Genomic DNA, 19,544 nt, shown 5'->3' on the forward strand with positions numbered 1-19,544 from the left:
AATTCAGAATTAATTATTTATGTGTAAGAATATCCTTAATTCAGAATTAATTATTTATGTGTAAGAATATCCTTAATTCAGAATTAATTATTTATCTGTAAGAATATCCTTAATTCAGAATTAATTATTTATGTGTAAGAATATCCTTAATTCAGAATTAATTATTTATGTGTAAGAATATCCTTAATTCAGAATTAATTATTTATGTGTAAGAATATCCTTAATTCAGAATTAATTATTTATCTGTAAGAATATCCTTAATTCAGAATTAATCATTCATATGTAAGAATATCATTAATTTAGAGTTAATTATTTGTAAGAATATCCTTAATCCAGATTTACTTAATTATATGTAAGAATATCATTGATCCAGATTTTAATTATTTATATGTAAATATATCCTTAATTCAGAACTAATTACTTATATGTAAGAATATCCTTCATTCAAAGGTGATTAATTATACAGTACACGACACGAGTTTTATGCGTGTTCCACGCAACGCGGTGGAACAAATTTGCCCCAAACACGGTGGACCTTTAAAATTGTCGGGACCTTTAAAATTGTCGGCACCTTTGAAGTCCTATTTTTCCGCGCGAGCTAGACATTGAAGTCCACGGAGGATCTCCGCGGATGCTACCGCGCATCTCCGTGGATGTCACCTGTACCTTCGTCGATGCCACCGTGTACCTCCGTGTGATAAAACAAAGAAATAATTTCCGAAATGATTCACCCAAAAAACCTTTTCGCTTGGCCAGCATACATGCCCTCACCCCATTACTTATTTAGAAATTAGCTATAAATCATTCAATTCTTGTAATTGTTGTTTAATGATACGTTGGTGTTTTCGGTTCATATCCGTATGTAGACTTCCCTGCAGACGTTCACATCTTTTTATGAAACGCCCAAATTCTCGACATCCTGTATATAAACACCTGTGTTATTCCTACCACTCGTCGGTACATTGTTTCACGGCACGTGCAGCACAATTTCACCAAATAAAAGAAGGGTCATGAGCAACGACAATCACATGCCAGTAATTTCAATTTGATAAACAGCAGTTGAAAGAAATGTGTACCATAAGCAATAGTTTATTTTTACGTAAAGTTTTCATTGTAATCAAGAATATGTGATTAAGGTCAGCTATATACATGTACATGTTTACATTGGATATGAATTTCATTATGTACTCAACTGTGAAGCAATGTGAGCAAAGAATCAAATTTTTATCACTTAAACAAATAAATATTAAAACTATCTTTACTTTTAAACAAACCTTTAGAAAACTCCGTACTTTCATTAAGAAAATTTCATTAGAATGCCCATATTTCACATTAATAATAACACGGTTTTTTAAGGTTTTTTTTCTAACTTGATAAATACTTTATTACACGCATGTATTATTTACTAAATGTATATATAACAGCTGTTTGTCTTTATATTTTTGTATAGCATTGCATAATGGTGATGGGATCCAATAAATTGAATTGAGTACATGTAGTCTTGAAATATCACAAAGTAAAGAGTTGACAACGATTGAAATAAAAATACAGACGTTTTCTCGTTGATTCAGTAACTCAATAACTTGCGCGTCTTCTGAATGAAAGTTGTAAAACAAACGTACTAGGTTTTGGTCAGTTATAACATAATACGGGGGTAAAATTCATCTAATCTCCGCTAGCAATGGGTTTTGAGTCAACTGTGCATTCGTGCACGAATAATCTCGGCTAACGAAGATGGAAAAAAAAAGAAGCCTAGATAGTCCGCTTGCATTAACATGTATTATGAAGGTGCAATCGAAGAATTATCCAGTAAATCCAATGATGTTGCAGTATATATAGCATGTATTTATTTTATTTTTGACTGAGAGGGAGATAGACAGCTAAGCACGTAACATCGTTTTAGAAAAGGGGGGGGGGGGGACGACTCATTCATTAGTCCTAACCCGGACCAGCCGAAAAAATTAACATGTAAAGAAAACAAATTTAAATGGGAAATAAAAAAAATATCAGAATGAAAGGGGATGGATAATTAATCAGAAAGAAATTGTACTTTCAAGATTTATACTGAACGTATTAAACTTCCTGTATCTGCATACATTCATGAATATTATAAGTAATGATTACCAATGCTCTCTCTCTCTCTCTCTCTCTTGCTTTCATTATCTAATGCATCTAAAGATTAAATTAAAGATTTTAATAATCGATAGCGTATATGAAATAATCGTTAAGTCATTTCTGTTTATATTAGTTTTTTTTTCATGAACTAGTTGCATTTGACACCGAGGATTTACATCCTTAAATATTGATTACGAGCACGTAGAATCGGAGAGGGTGTACTTTGAAAACTTGAAAGGTTTTCGTAATCGGACAATTTAAGCACCATTTTTGTTGTTATTTTATTGCTTGTCAAGAAATTTACACAACTTAACCGGCAACATACCCCTTCTGATACATTGAAAAATATAAGTAATGTTAGCACAGGGCTCTATAAAGTTCAATCTGCAGTTTGGTCATACTTCGTCATTCAATAACTTATTCAAAATAAAAAAAAAAAATTGTCGGGTTAGCGGTACTATGATGTATGACTATAGCAATGACCTGTGTATAACTTGTACATTCCATGCAAATTCGAAGGGGTTTTCGCCTCAGTAGAACAATGGGGGTCAGCTAATCCGTGTATTTGAAATCAACAGAAGTGCTTCGCTTCTTGCGGAAAGTGTGAAATATATTGGGTCGGCGTAAGATACCCGTGATCTTAGACTAGATCTGATATCGCGCCGACCCAACATATTTCACACTTTTCATGAGAAGTCAAAACCCAAACTAGCTAACCGTAATTTAGTTATACTGTGAGAAAGACCCTAGGAATTTGCATGGTATATACTTATTATACAAAAATCATTGCATTATCCAGACACTCCCGATGAACATTTTTTTTTTTATGAAAACCTCTATCAAAGTACTTCGAACATAAATCTCGGTCGAATGTTATTAACTCGGGATTTTAAAAATAAATCATTCGATGGTTTGTATTTTTGCTTCTATTAATTACGTAATAAATTAATTCCAATTTGTTAATCATCGACAATGCTCTAATTTCTATATTGGATCAAGTTATATTTGTCAAGATGCATATCAACACAATATGATGGAGGTAATTATGTTAAACAGTGCATTTGTCAGAGAGAGAGAGAGAGAGAGAGAGAGAGAGAGCACATCAGTAATTATTAAATATCCCTATCACATGTTGTACATGTGTGTTTTTCATTTACTGAATATACTAATTCGCATTCAAAACAGGAATTGCCTACAAGTACGCATTATTTTAACATAGAATTTAAGAATATTTTAATGAAGAAAGAAGACTAAAAGAAAAAAGTCAAAACCAGGTTTTCTTAAAAACATAATATAAAGTGTTTGGTATCGTTGGAATCGGCTCAATATGCTGAAAAACAATATAAGTATCAGGGGGGGGGGGGGGGGGGGGAATATTGACATTTTTTCTTTTCTTAAAATTCCACCCTTATCTTGGTTATTTGGACTGCGGCACATTTTCACATCTCCCGCAAGGCGCCCGTGGCCAGAACAAAGCTCTTGGCAGCTGTGTGTATTCGCAAATAACACACACCGTGGAACACGGAGGACACGATGTATCTCCGTGGATTTTCCACCGTGGTCTTTCCACGGTGGGGTGTATAAAACTCGTGTCGTGTACTGTATGTAAGAATATCCTTAATCCAGAGTTAATTAATTGTCTGTAAAAATATCCATTGTGGTTATTTTCTAGACAGCAAGTTTACGAATTGAAGAAACCCGAAACATCAACCTATTAACATATTAAGATATTAATCAATTAAATGACTATCATCTTTCCATTGTGGCCTCTTTTTGGGACCTTGGGAGGGCTAGTAAATGTGTTTAGAACAAACTTGAATCTTTATATAGCATGTCCATATTTATTAAAACTTTTTACCATTATATACCCTTTGAAAGTGGCACAATCCTTCATTTGAATAAGATGAAATCCCTTTTACCCAAGGGGATTTAGCGCTAAGTTTGGTTGAAATTGGTTAATAGTTCTTGAGAAGAATATTATTGAAATATTTTCCCTTTATACTAGTAGTCCTATATATGACTCTGAATCACTCCTGTTGTACCACTATTGGTCCGGGGGTCACGTGGTTTGATAAACATTAAATCTACACTACACACAGAAGCCCTCTTTTAAAATATTGATATTTCACGTGTGGAGAAGATTCTCAAAGACTCCAATTTTCAGTTCTTTTCATTATCTTCTCTTCGTAATGAGTCTGGACCTTGATTTGAATAAATCTGACTCCCTCTTACTGAAGGATACTTTATGTCAAGCTCAGTATCTCCCTTGATGTGACTCTTGCTGTATTTGAACGAAGTTAGATACCTCATACCCAAGGATAATTAGTGCCAAATTTGGTCAAAATTGGCTTAGTGAAAATCCACGAATAAACGTTTTTCGTGTTTACAGGTAAACACCAGGGTGCATGTAGGAGTTACTGTCTCACTATTCTCTTTAGAGAAGTCGAGAGGCATAGCCATCATCGACTTCTCTTCGCAAGCATTCATGTTTTGATTCTGGAAAATGTGTAAATGCCGGAGTCGGTGACGGTTTATGCTTCGATCGACATTTCGACTCAGATGTGCCCTGGATTTACGCAATAGACAAGTTGTTTTCAAACATTTAACAGCAATGCACAAAACCGTCAAGAGGAAATCAAAACTTACTTGCTTTTAATCCATTTTCAACATGCCCCTGTCCCGGGTTTAAATCACACTTTTGATTACGTCAGCCTGCTTTTCTCTTAACTGGTCCCCTATTGTGACAGCTCCCAAGACCAGTTAACGCAAAACTGGGATTTACACGTTTCCCAGAATCAAAATACGAATGCTTGCGAAGAGAAGTCGATGAAGGCAATGCCTCTCGACTTCTCTAAAGAGAATACTGTCTCACTAGCTGGTGTCTGAGTAACGCAATGGTAGCGCACACGCATCTTATCTCTGCGATCTCGGTTTGATATTAGTAGTGCTTGTATATGATCATGTGGGGTTTTCTCCGAAAGTCTGGGTAGTTCGCTCACCAATGACTTCCTCTCACCAACACTAAGAACTCTATTGTGAATGAGCTCTCGAAATTGCTTGGGTTATTCGAATATGTATTCAATATGTTGAATAAAGTTTTATCAATATATTTATTCATTTACATGTAAAATGCTGTCTGACATGTTTCATACCAATTCGGGCCGTTCTTAACACACTGATTTTGATTACGGATTACCTCGTTTACCCGGTCGAGATATAGGGCTCACGGCGGTTGTGACCGGTCACAGGAGAGGCTTACTCCTCCTTTACAGCTGATCCCACCTCTGATATATCCAGGGTCTGTGTTTGTCCTACTCTTCATTTTGTATTCTTTATAGAAATTATGGGATTGATCATTGTTCGTTATCTTCACCTTTATAGGAGCTATGGGATTGATCACTGTTCGTTATCGTCACCTTTATAGGAGTTATGGGATTGATTACTGTTCGTTATTTTCACCTTTATAGGAGTTATGGGATTGATTACTGTTCGTTATCTTCACCTTTATAGGAGTTATGGGATTGATCACTGTTCGTTATCTTCACCTTTATAGGAGTTATGGGATTGATTACTGTTCGTTATCTTCACCTTTATAGGAGTTATGAGATTGATCACTGTTCGTTATCTTCACCTTTCCATGTGTTTGGTTTAATGCTTTTATTTCAATTGTTAATATTGAAAGAACGACAATTGTAATGCCTTAAACTCTCTCTCTCTCTCTCTCTCTCTCTCTCTCTCTCTCTCTCTCTCTCTCTCTTCTCTCTCTGGATTACATGTAGTTGGTTATGACGTGTGTTGGACTGGTCGAATAAGGGAGACATATGGACCGGAAATCCGATACCCTGTAGTATCATATACAGAACATAACGAGAGGCTTGCGTGTTAAAAATGAAATTAATGATAAAGCTTTTATCTATATATTTACGTACATTTCGACTGCACTATTATGAGTACGGAGAAAAAACCTTGTAGATTCAAGCAAATTCCTCGGCTGTGCAATGGGAAAGGTGAGTAGCACATTGCTTAATTATGACTGTTTACAATTTGAAGCATTTATTGATAGATCAAATCTGTATTTGAATTGCTAATTAATTAATGAAAAATTTACGTTTTATCTTTATTTTCATTCATATGTCGATTCGATACTGAACAGTGTATAATCTCAATGAAGTCGAACGAAAATACACTACAGAGACTTTTACATCGATTTCCTATTTGGATGTTTTACTGAGCTGCAAATTAATTAACAACTCAACTTTATGACAAACGGGATAATTTTAGCTTCTCCACTGTCAACTTCCTATATTTATGTAGCAATATTCCATTATTGTCGACTGCATATGGTGTTCATGTCTCCCACTGATTCGATACGCGAGATCATGTCCTGTGTATGATCAATTTTTAAACCCAGACAGGCCACCGACAAAAAGTCGATATTAACTGAGATTTAATGTCTTAAAATGAGGGGGATGCAACTGTTCGTTTGAACAATGCGGCCCATGAACCTCTTGTTTGAATTTATCAGTTGTAACAAATACAAAAAAATCTGTGTAATAGTTCCTGAGAAAGAAAATGATTTCAGTATATTACTTATATGAGGTCTTAATGATACAGCGGTTGAAAGATGATTTCAAAACGATGAATCAAAGGACTAAAGAAATCATTACAAATAATCTCTGATTTACTATTGCCTGGGTAACCACATAAACCGTTGTCAAGGAATTCAAAGAAAACGAAAAGCCGCTCACTTTTAATCCAAGATAGATAGATTGATTGATTGATTATGGTTTTACGCCGTTTTGGCAATATTTCAGTCATTTTACGGCGGTTAACTAACTGAAATATGTTTGGTTGTGAGTGTTTGAGTTTTCCTGACGGCCCCAGTGACTATTCTTTTTCTAAAATCAGGGAAACGAGTCATCCGACGGACATAAAAGTTAAAAATAAATAAACAGGTAAAAAGATCATGTCGTGTATATAAACAGTTGTATTATAAAAGTGTTCAAAATTTTCTGTAAAAATCGCATTCTTGTAAATATTGTAAAATATAATGATTGTCAGTGTTTTAAAAAAGTTCTTGCATTGATTACACATTACCAACAAGATGTGTTTGTGAAACACATGCCCCCGATAATAGTCAATTCCAAAGATGGCCAATGTCACAAGGACAAATATCTTTGTACCAGTAGAAAGATCTTGTCACAAGAAACGCTCATGTGCAATATGAAAGTTCTGATATATACCATTTAGAAGTTATGACCAATGTCAAACTCCAAGGTCAAGATCACCTGTCAGGTAAAATAGTGGTACCCATAGAAAGGTCTTGTCACAAGGAATTCTCATGTGAAATATCAAAGCTCTAGCACTTACTGTTCAAAAGTTATTAGCAAGGTCTAAGTTTTCAAAAAAAAAAAAAATAGGTCAAACTCCAAGGTCACAAGGTCAAAAATGTTAGTACCCACAGAACGGTCTGATCACAAGGAATACTCATTTGAAATATCAAAGCTCTATCACTTACTGTTCAAAAGTTATTAGCAAGGTTAAAGTTTTGAACAATTAGGTCAAACTACTAGGTCAAGGTTACAGGTTCAAAATTTTTGGTACCCACAGAAAGGTAGAAAACGAAGAGTTTTATTCACTTTTAACAACTTCATTGTTGTCTAATGCTTTCAAACCATTGTTATTTGTAGAATTACCGCTGCTTTCACCCTTCTCGTGGTGATGCAGACGTCTTCCTTTGCAGAATCGACGTCTCCATTGGGATTCATCAAAGACTTGGATAATTACATGCGCGTGTGTCAAAAATTGGGTTGTGCACAAAAGAAAGGCACACATAATTATATGCTTAGAAGCGAAATTTACGTTTGCGTTTAACTTTAGAAGATTTCGTCAAGGAATTCACCCTGTCTGAAGATGTATGCTGGCAGAAAAGTAATGAACAGGGTTTTCTGTTTTGTTTTTTATTTTGACAAAATCAAAATCAAATCTCGAGTATGTTGTGACTAGTTGGTAAATCTGCAGCCGTTCGATTTCATCCCTTTGTAATTAGTTGGGAGAATTTGTTATATATTGTTTTTCCTCATACTGCTTTACTATTAAGACACCCTACTAAGTTCATTGTTTGTAGCATACATCAATGTTTGCTGGAGAGTTTAATGAGAGTAGTGTATGTCACTATTGTTTTTTGTTTTCATTGACATCGAATTCTTACATGTTTATCCATTACTTCTTGCCTACTCTTATGCAGGCTGTTCGGGGGCTGTGGTTGCCTTTCACGCTGCTCTAAAGTCGCATCTCCGGAACGTTCCAGTTAACACCATATTAAAGTTTGAGGATGTTCTGTTGAACAAAGGCAATGGATATGATCCCAAAACGGGTGTTTTCACCGCACCTGCAAACGGTATCTACTTTTTTGAATGGACCTTCATCACAACTAATGGATCAACGGTTTATATGGAGGCAGTGGTGGATGGTGCCAGGAAAGCCTCCACATGCATTAACGCTCAAACAAGTCGCCACACAAGTACATCAGGACATTTACTTTATGAACTGAAGACGGGGAACAAGGTCTGGATCAGAACTTTTCTTGTGAACGCTGGTTTCTTGTACTCAGACAAGTATACCTTCTTTTCTGGACACAGAGTAAAATTTTGAAAAGCAATTTCACTGTCCATGGAGAAATATAGTGAATGAAATAAAAATCCAGATATTACTGAGTTCAGTCTTAAAATACAAATTCACTGTATGAATAGATATCAATGTATTCGAGAAGCCCATGTCTTTCATCTCCGTCCTCCGTAATGAAACGATAAAATCTTTAAACAGAACAATAACGATGGTTTGTTTTATGCCCCTTTGAGAATTTTTCACTCGTGTTGAGATGTCATGAACTGACAATCTCCATCGTCAACTTCCCATATTTAAGAAGCAATCTTTCATGAACATCCGCATATGGTATGTTCTGTGTATGATCAATTTTAAACCGAAGCAGGATACTGACAAATAAGAACTGTTGATATTACAACGGTCTCGCTTAAAGTCAGCATGTAACAAATTTTACAGTCGTTATAATAATCTCATTTGCATATTCAACCTGTCATTATTGTGGTCCCACCGTACCCCTAACCTAAACACATTAAGGAAGCTTTCACATAAGTTTTATTTTTTTCTGATCCAATGGTTCTTGAGAATTTTTTTAAATCACTCAAACCTACTTTTGCCGTTTCTTGATCCCCCCCCCCCCCGGAAGAACACACTGACCTTCACTTAGACAAACTTAAATCCCCTTTACCCATTGATGCGTTGTGGCACACTTGGTTGGAATTGACCCAGTGGTTCTGGAGAAAGAGGTTTACGCACACCCACACGAAAATGGACAAAAATGGATTGCAACAGGTCACCCGAGTGAATCAGGTGACCTAATGAATAGGAGAATGAAATTTAATGAGTGTATATATTGTCAGGACCATGTATGGTCTTGAAATTTCAGCTGTATTGCCTTTTGAAAGTCATGGCCCTTTGGTCAGAGGTTCAGTCTTTAGGGTGGGGTCGCTATGACCATATAGTAAATATATATTAAATCTTAGAAAATCTTCTCGACTCTCAGACATGTGTGAGAAAAACTAAATGCATGGTTATAATATCCATGAAGATTTCTACCTAAATTGTTAAAATCATGACCTATGGGTAGGAGTTTAGGCCCTAGGGTTGGGCCAATATGACTCTCTATTGGAAATGCATTAAATCTTTAAAATATCTTCTCTACTCTCAGACATGTGTGAGAAAAACTAAATGCATGGTCCATGAAGCTCTCTGCCTAAATTGTGAAATTCGTAGTCTCTGTGTCAGGGTTTCACGCTCTAGGGGGGGGGGGGGGGATATGGCTATATAGTGAGATGTCTTAAACTGGCAACTCTCATATAAATAGCGAGAACCTGCGAGATCTCCCACAATGGAAGTGGGAATTTTGAATTCGGTCATAGAATCCCGAGGGACATTTCTGTGAATTGCATAGTTTATTGCTAATGTATCCAGACTAATTTTGTCCAGCTGTTGGAGACAACAACTGTGAATAAATTGATGCATCCTTTGGCCAATAAAATGCCCAATTAACAGCATTTATTGCTGTGAAAAATCTGAGGCGAATTCAAATTCAGATTTGATTGACATGTCAAAGTTCATCTGTACAAGGTAAACAGAAATTGGAAATCCCCTTGATTCAAATATACACATTTGTATTGGCATAGCATTTCATATAATTGAAAACCCAAAGATAGCTTAGTTTTCTTTCATTTAATTAATGTTTTAATGTCAATGATATTTTTAGAAAATACTCTAAAATATATAATTGTATATTTACAACAACAGAATTGCAAAATGATACTTTATAATTTGAACCGAGTTTAAACCCTAAATCCAGTTAATGAATTAAAAATAGATCACTTCCAGACAAATTGAAATTGTTAATTAAGATTTGATGTCCAGCTGGTCATGATAACACATCATCCATTACACAAAAGTCTGCAGTGCAATGCATTATTGAGCACTTATGATCATTTAAAAAAAATATTTTAATTATATCGATTAATTCCATTTGTGTCCCATAAAAGGTACTCCCTCTGGATTTGGATAAAGGGACCGAACAAGGTCAAGGACACAGGATGGCATGATTTCACGAAGTGTCCACACATCATGTTCATTGTGCCTTGATAAGGCATGGCGTTTACGTCGGGTGTATATTGGATGCTGCCATGTGCCTCTAGTGTCCAGTAGTTTCCAAAATTTTTTGTATTTCTCCTTTCTAATTAGAATTATTTCCAGGTCTGGCATTCTGGCCATGTCCAAGCCAGGCCTGTCTGTTTTGTGTAATACATGGGCTACACAGACAAAATTTGCACTGTTCTTCTCCAAGTTCCTGCTCACTATCTCCGTCTCCATCACCACCATCATTATGTCCATCACTACTGTCACTGTCCTCTTGTCCCCCGTCTGTCCAATACAGGTACCACATTCCATTCTGGAACTACTTGAACTTGCTGTTTCAGACGTCCTCAATTTTGTGATAGAGACAGAAATTGTTTTTTCAGAAACAACAATCAATTCCCAATTATTAAAAGCAAACAGTGCTTCAATAGCTGACCGTTGCTCCTCTGTTAGCTCTAAAGTAACTTGCTGTTTAATTTCTGCTGTCGCTATTTTCTCTCCTTTTTGAAGAATGCGGGGGAAAGTCCTGAAAAGTGTGACCTATCAATTTTATGCAGCCCTCAGACACTGTTGCTGACACAGCATTCCACAGTCCTGTTTCATTTCAATGTCCTAATTAAAATGTCAGCGATACTATTAATCAATCAGCACTTAGATAACTTGTAGAGGAAATGAGCCCAAATTTATGTACCATTTTCATTGTTTTGCTAGTAACACATAAACCCACAAATACACATTACTTTAGTGAAAATCATGGAGAGAATAAGACAACCTATACAACCTCAGAGGAGAAAATATCCATCTGACGATCCAGAAAAGCAGAGAGAAAGAAATCAAAAAAAGAAACAACGGACTGAACTCAAACGAGGGAGAATAGAATATTATTTCAAAGATGAAGATGACAAAATATCCTTACAGAACAAAATGGACTCAATCAAATCATATATGGGGGAGGGAAATTATAACAAAGTGTCATCATTTGAATTACTTCACAGAGTCATGGATTATTTCATTTCATCATGTATGCCAGGTGAAAATAATGGAGATAAACAGAATGAAGGCAGACCTGAGCCATCTTCATATCAGTACATCAACCAAGACAGTGCACAACAGGAAAAATTGTGTGTATGTGCAGAATCTTCCATTCAAAACCTGATTGACTTAGTTCAATCTCATCATGACAAATGCAGAGAACCAATTACCTTTACATTTGATAATATGTTGCAGCATGTTTGTCAAGGAACTTTGAAATGCGCAAGTGAGAATATTCCACATGAATTAACGTGGGTGTCATCGCCACATCTCAACAATGGAAAATTTCTAGCAAATATTCGACTCAGCCATGGTTATTTTTCATGTGGAATACTTCCGAACCAGTACCAAAAGTTTTGTGATGCAGCTAATTTTGGTGAACTTGGGGAAAAATATCTTAAAACTCTCCAGGAGGAATACAGCAATATTGTAGATGCGGAGGCCAAAAAATCTATTGAGGAAGCACTTTTGGAAGAAATAGCAGCCACTGCAGCCACAGTAGAAACAGAGGAAGAAATACATGATGGCAATGGTATTGTGACTGATGCTAGGCACTGTTGGAGGAAAAATGCTCGTTTTTCTGATGTTGTATGCCTGGGAGACAGAACACATAAAGTACTAAGTATTCAAACTATTAGTAAAATGGATGACCCCTCATCACAGCGACATGAGCTAATTGGTGTTAAAAAGGTTTACGAGTACTTTGATGACCAAGACTGTCCTATCAAATACCACGCACATGACAGGAATAATTCCGTATCAAAATTTGTTAATGAAGAACGGAAACCTACAGAAAATGCTTTGGATACATGGCATATGACAAAAAGTTTAGCAAAACAAGCCAAAAAAATTACAAAAGGCAAAAAATTAGAAATGGGAAAAACTTGGCATCCAGAGTTGTTTGACAAAGCAGGGTCAATAAAAACCCATGTTTTTTGGTGTATGAAGAATTGCCAAGGAAATACCACCAAACTAAGAAAAAACATTTTGAATTTAGTCAAGCACTATCAAGGAGACCACACCTCTTGTTTTGAAAATGCAAGATGCAGACAAGTTCGAGAAGATTTAAGTCCATATGAGCCTTCCAAATATTTGATTACTGAAAAGGAAGCTGAACAAATTTTGATCAAATTTTTGAAGAGCCTAACTGTTTAAAAGAAAGCAAAGGAATTTCGATTTTGTTCGGACACTCACTATGTTGAATCTTTTAACAATTTTCTTTTGCAATACCATGACAAAAGAATTGTCTTTGGAAAAAATACCTATCAGCTCAGAATAAATTTGTCACTCTTAGACTGGAATGAAAATGTGGATCGACCTTCAACTTCAATCAAAATATCTAGAAGATGCTGCTAACCCTAGACGTCAAACTGGAATTCCTGTCAGAAAACCCAAAACACACGACTTCAAAACAAAAATATTTTCCTCATGGATTTCACAAATTTACAACAACCAGTAACATACATAAGAAACTTATGAGTGACTATTGAAGACTAATCATATCTTACATCAAAATACTCCTTTGTCCAGTACCATTTTTGTGTTGGGATTGTTACACATCTGCACGTTATCTGTTATAGCCCTATTCACTGTAGCTGTGTTAGGGGATTTCTGTGTGTGTGAAAATAGAACACTACACTCTCTAAAAATAATGCATGGCTCAGTCTTATCAGTGACATTTAATTAAGTCCCGCCCCATTATTCTCGGTGGTGGTGTACCGAGAGTTGCCAGTTTAAATCTTATAAGATCCTCTCTCCTCCACATGCGTATGACAAAAACTAAATGTATAGTTATGATGCCCATAAGGCCCTCTACCTAAGTTGTAAAAATGATGACTCCTGGGTTAAATGTTTAGACCCTAGGGTGGGGCCAACATGACCATAAAAAATCTCAGAAAAAATAATTTTCTTTACTTTCATAATAGTGGAAAATCCGCTGAATGCATGGTTATGATGTCCATGAAACCTTAATGTACATGTACTTAAATTGTGAAATGCATTACCCCTGACCGGGTCAGGGGTTTAGATTTAGGTCAAGGCCAATATGGCTATGTAGTGAAAATGTATTATATCTTAGGAAATCCTTTTCTCTACTTCCGCTGCAAAAATCTCTTATGTATTGTGACAATTATTTTTGTGCAATTTTGACAATCTCTTAATGGTCAGGTCAGTTGAGACTTGGGGGAGGGGGGCTAACTTAGCCATAACGCATGGTCATAATGTTGTTATTTCATTTTATTCAGGTATAAAATATCACAGAATGTCATGATTATAAGTTTATAATAACAAATTGAAACCTGGTATAATCTATAACACTATGCATTTATAAGAGTTAAAGAGTAAGTACCTGTATGAATAACATGGCATATGATGATATAAAAACCTAAGGATAATCCATAAAAGCTTATAGATTAGCTTATTTCCAATGGGGTCTTTATAGTTATATAATAGATATGATCAACAGACAAAAAATAAACATTACATGACTAACAATTAGAATTTTGGCAGGTTTTGATTAATAGTTGCATAATGCGTTGAAAAATGACAAGCTTCAGACATATTTTATAATAGAATACTAAAGTGTTAAGAAATAAGCATTAAACAAAATTTGGCATGTTATCTGGTTATACCCCTTGCTTGCTGACTAATAAGGACTTTAGAGCTTTTCTAAAAACTTTGCTTAGTTGCCAACTCTTTTGTATTTAAAGGTAAATTATTCCAATCCTTGATCGCATTATTCTTTGCCTTTTATCTTAGGTATGATAAAATTTTTGGCTGTAGCACTTCTAGTATCATCATTGTTTAGAACAAATTGGTCACAGGGTTAATGTGGGGCTTTACCATGAAATATATTAAATACATGGTTCAGTCTTAGTTGAGTAGCTCTGTCATCCACTCTTAACATGCCCAAAGAATCTAGAATGTCACTAGAAATGCTAGGTCTGGGGCCTAGCTTTAAAATAAATCTGACAACTTTGTTTTGGGTTACTTGCAATTTTTGTTTAAGTTGTTTTCCAATACCACAATGCCAAGAAGAACATGCATAATCAAAATAGCATTGTATTAAAACAGAACACAAGGTCTTTCTTGACTAAATTTAGGCAAGATGCATTTCTGTACAAAAAATGAAGTCTAGCATTTACCTTTTCACATGAGCAATTTATCTATACAAACACCTAAATATTTAACACTGTCAGAAGCTATATCAGATGTATATGTTTAAAAAATCAGCACTGCTGTTGAAATTGGAAAGAAATTTGATAGAAACTGACCACATATTTAGGAAGATGATAAAGATATCTACTTAAATTGGAAATTGTATTACCCCTGGGGCAGGGGTACTGATTTGATGGGGGGGGGGTAGTCGTAGACCGGTCAACAGGGGATGCTTACTCCTCCTAGGCACCTGATCCCACCTCTTTTGTGTCCAGGGGTCCGTGTTTGCCCAACTATCTATTTTGTATTGCTTATAAGAGTTATGAGATTGATCACTGTTCATTATCTTCACCTTGCATGAATACACATTCAGGGAGTGGCTTTAGCTGTCTACCAAACTTATGGATATCACTCATCGTGGGGGTTGGGTGCAAATGAGCAAAGGCTTATTTAAATGCTTCAAACTCCATCTTTCCTTCTATTGTAATTCAATGGGAATTGCATGCATATTTATTAAGATCATAAAGCTGTACACTAGAAGACTTCAGAATGCTTAAATGCATATATTAGACTCCATGATAGGTCTATGTATGGGATATGGTACTCAGGTGTCTGTTAAGGCCTGTGGGCCTCTTGTTTGATATGCACTGGTATCACGCTGAGTGAATTGATATGTAGCTATGCCTAACATTTGTAATGCGGTCGTCTATTTACTCTCCCGGAAAAACTACCGCTTTAAGAAAGTAGAGAGCAAAATTGCTTTTAAAAATTAATTGATCGATTTTCTCGCGATCCGCTCACATATTCACTATACAAACATCTAACAACATCCCATAGAGAACCACGTCAGAGGTCAAATTTGCATTAAAAAAATTCACCAATCGCTACAAAGGCAGAAGTGTAATCGGCATCCAATGAAAATCCTCATTATATATTGTATTTGGTTGCTTATTAAAGATGGCGACAGAGTAGAAATGGAACCGTTTTAAAGATATTTGATCCCGAGGCTTTGAAAAATGAACAGATACTTAAATGTCTTTATTGTTGAAGGATATCTTCCTGGGGGTGAAAGACCCCCCCCCCCCCCCCCCCATGTCGCCATAGTTTAAAATTTAATCAAAAACACGCAATAAACAATTTCCGATTGTGGGTGGCGCCATTTTTTCTCTTCCTTACGCAAACAATGCATGGAATTGTGGGATGATACCCTATCGATATGAAGCGGGAAATTTGATTGGCTTTTCCAAATTTTACCTCTGACGTGACCCTCTATGGGATGTTGTTAGATGTTTGTGAAGCGAGTATGTGAGCGGATCTAAATTTTAATTAGATTGTATGTACATGTATGTAGATATGAATTTTGAAGATACTCTTTAAAAAAACAAATTTAATCCCAAAAGCATCTAGTGCAAACCTACATAAAATCAACTCCCATTACTGCTTTCAGTACTTTGATTTATCTTTCCTATGGTAAAGAAAATGCTATCTGGAAGACGCTATAATTCTAGATCGGCCCTTGGAAGTGCTGTCCATCAGTGCCTTTTGGTTATCACACAGAATGAGTATGCTGACGCCTTCCGGTCTTGGATAAATATGACTTGAGACGTATGTAAAAGTAAATGGGGAAATATTTTGAGGGATTAATGAAATAAATCAATTGAGTAACAAACTGTGCTTTATTCTATTTAACCAGTTGCATTATAGAGGGCGAAGGGCCGTGAGAGCGGAGCTCTCCCTATAGGTAACACGTATATACATGTTTAAAAGGAAAATGTAGAAAACTAATGAAAAATTAAACCATACCTATGGAACTTGAAAATTTTGGTGCCAATTGCGTCGATTCGAATACTATCGCGTGGACATGTATTTCTCCATTTTGAATCTCGTGTACCCAAGTTCACGTTATTCTGAGATGTTACATAAAATCCATAAAAGTATGTAAATCTTATTTTCTTAGTCATATATAGTCACTCCTCGATTTAAAACGCTAACTGTACAACGTTTCTAATGTTTCTAATGTTTGTTTATTTGCTAAACGCCGACGCTGAATATGACGTCACAATGCACTGTTTACATCAGTTGCATAGCGTTTCCTGTGTTCAATGAATAGGCGGATCAAAAATGTCTAAAGTAAAGAATACTTTGATTGAGCTCTGTCCTCACACGTTAGGTGCTAATATTTTATTTCGGGATATTTTTTGTCATGTTATGGATCTATATATTAATGCCAATATTTTTGGCTTCGCCCTCAAACACGGTTAAGCCGTAAGACATATTATTTTGAATGGCCCTCGTATACGAGAGAAGCCAGTTCAACAGGGTTCCAGTTAATGTTGTGACGCACTACGTTTACATGTGACACGTAACAGTACAATCGGATCACGTGCTCGTCCTTTTCTGTAACCGGTAAGAAGACTCGGACGTGGATCGGCGCAAGAATTGCATCAAATCGATGCATTTTTTCGCCGGAAGCGCGACCGTGGATGAGGTTAAAAGGCCAAAACCGAATCCCTGAATAATGTGTTAATTCTTATTTTCACCACAGATTCAGTTTTGGTATCAATAACGTCTTATTCACTCTAATACATAAACATGTAAGTGGAAATTGATAGTGGTACAATACCTTAGATGTGTATAATATCTTAGATGCATTTGAAAGCTCACGTTTCAAAGTGTAATGTACAACTGTGACGTCATAGTTACGTTTATGTATATGTATCAACTAACTCTGATGGCGTTGATCCACATACGAGGTTCATTTGCGGTTACGGAAATAGCCGAGTAGTTACGATTGGTAACAGTACTGTGTTGTGACGCATTACGTTTACATGTAACACGTAACAGAAAAATCTATTGTGACGCACTACGTCTACATGTAATACGTAGCAGTAATATATTGTGACGTACTACGTCTACATGTAACACGTAACAGTAATTTATTGTTACGCACAACGTTTACATGTAATACGTAACAGTATTGTGTTGTGACGCACTACGTCTACATGTAACACGTAACAGTAATCTATTGTGACGCACTACGTCTACATGTAACACGTAACAGTAATCTATTGTGACGCACTACGTCTACATGTAACACGTAACAGTAATCTATTGTGACGCACTACGTCTACATGTAATACGTAACAGTAATCTATTGTGACGCACTACGTCTACATGTAACACGTAACAGTAATTTATTGTGACGCACTACATTTACATGTAACACGTAACAGTATTGTGTTGTGACGTACTACGTCTACATGTAACACGTAACAGTAATTTATTGTGACGTACTACGTCTACATGTAACACGTAGCATAGCCGAGAAGTTACGATTGAGACAACGTATGACGCACTTTACTTTTGTCAGCACACCGCTGTATATTTACAACACAATCAACATTACAAAATGATCGTTAAAAAAGTATTCAATAGCAATCGCCCCTCAAAAGACAAACAAATAAGAAAACAATAAGATAAAATCTTTTTTTAGAAATGATGAAATGGAATAAAAATCTCTTCAGACTGCCCGTATCTTAATAAATAAGACTTCGAAGAGATTTATATTGATTATCAAAACATAAGTTCAATATATTTAATTCAATGAATTATCATACTCTGCAGAAATCAATACAACATTATAGGCAGAGGTGTGTATTTTTGCGAGTTTGCTTTAGGTAGGACCTTACAGTTAGTGTGACCTTACACTCACAAGGACTTCGTATAAGTAGGAAATAATAAAAATGTATTTTTAAATGTGTTTGTCAAATGTCGGGTTTCATAAGTCACCTGAAATAAAGGGCTTTCATTTTAAGTTCAGTAAAAATAGTACATTACTGTACATGTGATTATACGGTGTACAAAAATAGAATTAATGTATGACACGCCATATTTATTCCTCTACAAAGATATCTTATATAGTTAATGAGATATCTTCTATTGTTATAATTAAGATATCTAATAAATTGTATAAGCTATCTCATATAATTTACAGCTTAGAAGACATTTTATAAAATATATAGAATATCTTATGACTACATAAGATATCTCATAAAGTTTACAAGATATTTTTATATCAAACAAGATATCTTATAAAATTTATGAGATATCTTATAAAAAATAGAAGATATCTTATAAATTCATTTTTATTTAGATGTCTTGTAAAACAAATAAGATATTTTATATGTTTTATAAGATATCTCATAAACTTTACATGATATAATATATTTCATAAGATATCTCATAAATTTTATAAGATATCTTATAACTTTTATAAGATATCTTATAAAAGAAAGTTTATAAGATATCTAATATATTTTATAAGATATCTCATATACTTTAAAGTTTATAAGATATCTCATAGAATATAAAAGATATGTTATAAACTATACAATATATCTCATAAACTTTATAAGATATATTATATATTAAACAAGATATCTCATAAAGTTTATCAGATATCTTATAAAATAAGATATAAGAATTATAAATAAAGTTTGCAGTTTGTGGTTATGATTTAATTTTTTTTTCTCGGAATA

At 35.2% G+C, this 19,544-nt stretch overlaps 1 protein-coding gene across 3 annotated transcripts; it reads left to right on the forward strand.

Annotated features, from left to right (window-relative positions):
* The first annotated feature begins 6,058 nt into the window (after positions 1-6,058).
* LOC125659426 (complement C1q-like protein 2) lies at positions 6,059-16,675 on the forward strand. Of its 3 annotated transcripts, XM_056150500.1 has the most exons (4): positions 6,062-6,122; positions 7,806-7,942; positions 8,363-8,682; positions 16,515-16,675. In XM_056150500.1, exons 2-4 carry the CDS (start codon positions 7,837-7,839, stop codon positions 16,566-16,568), a joined length of 480 nt encoding a protein of 159 aa, XP_056006475.1. In that variant the 5' UTR covers positions 6,062-6,122; positions 7,806-7,836; the 3' UTR covers positions 16,569-16,675. The 3 variants fall into 3 exon arrangements, with proteins under 3 accessions (XP_048747053.2, XP_056006475.1, XP_056006474.1); XM_048891096.2 differs by lacking the exon at positions 16,515-16,675 and having other exon boundaries at positions 6,059-6,122; positions 8,363-8,829; XM_056150499.1 differs by lacking the exons at positions 6,062-6,122; positions 16,515-16,675 and having other exon boundaries at positions 7,327-7,942; positions 8,363-8,829.
* The last annotated feature ends 2,869 nt before the right edge of the window (positions 16,676-19,544 follow it).

This window comes from Ostrea edulis, chromosome 9 (genome assembly GCF_947568905.1).
Source record: "Ostrea edulis chromosome 9, xbOstEdul1.1, whole genome shotgun sequence".
Taxonomy (NCBI): domain Eukaryota; kingdom Metazoa; phylum Mollusca; class Bivalvia; order Ostreida; family Ostreidae; genus Ostrea; species Ostrea edulis.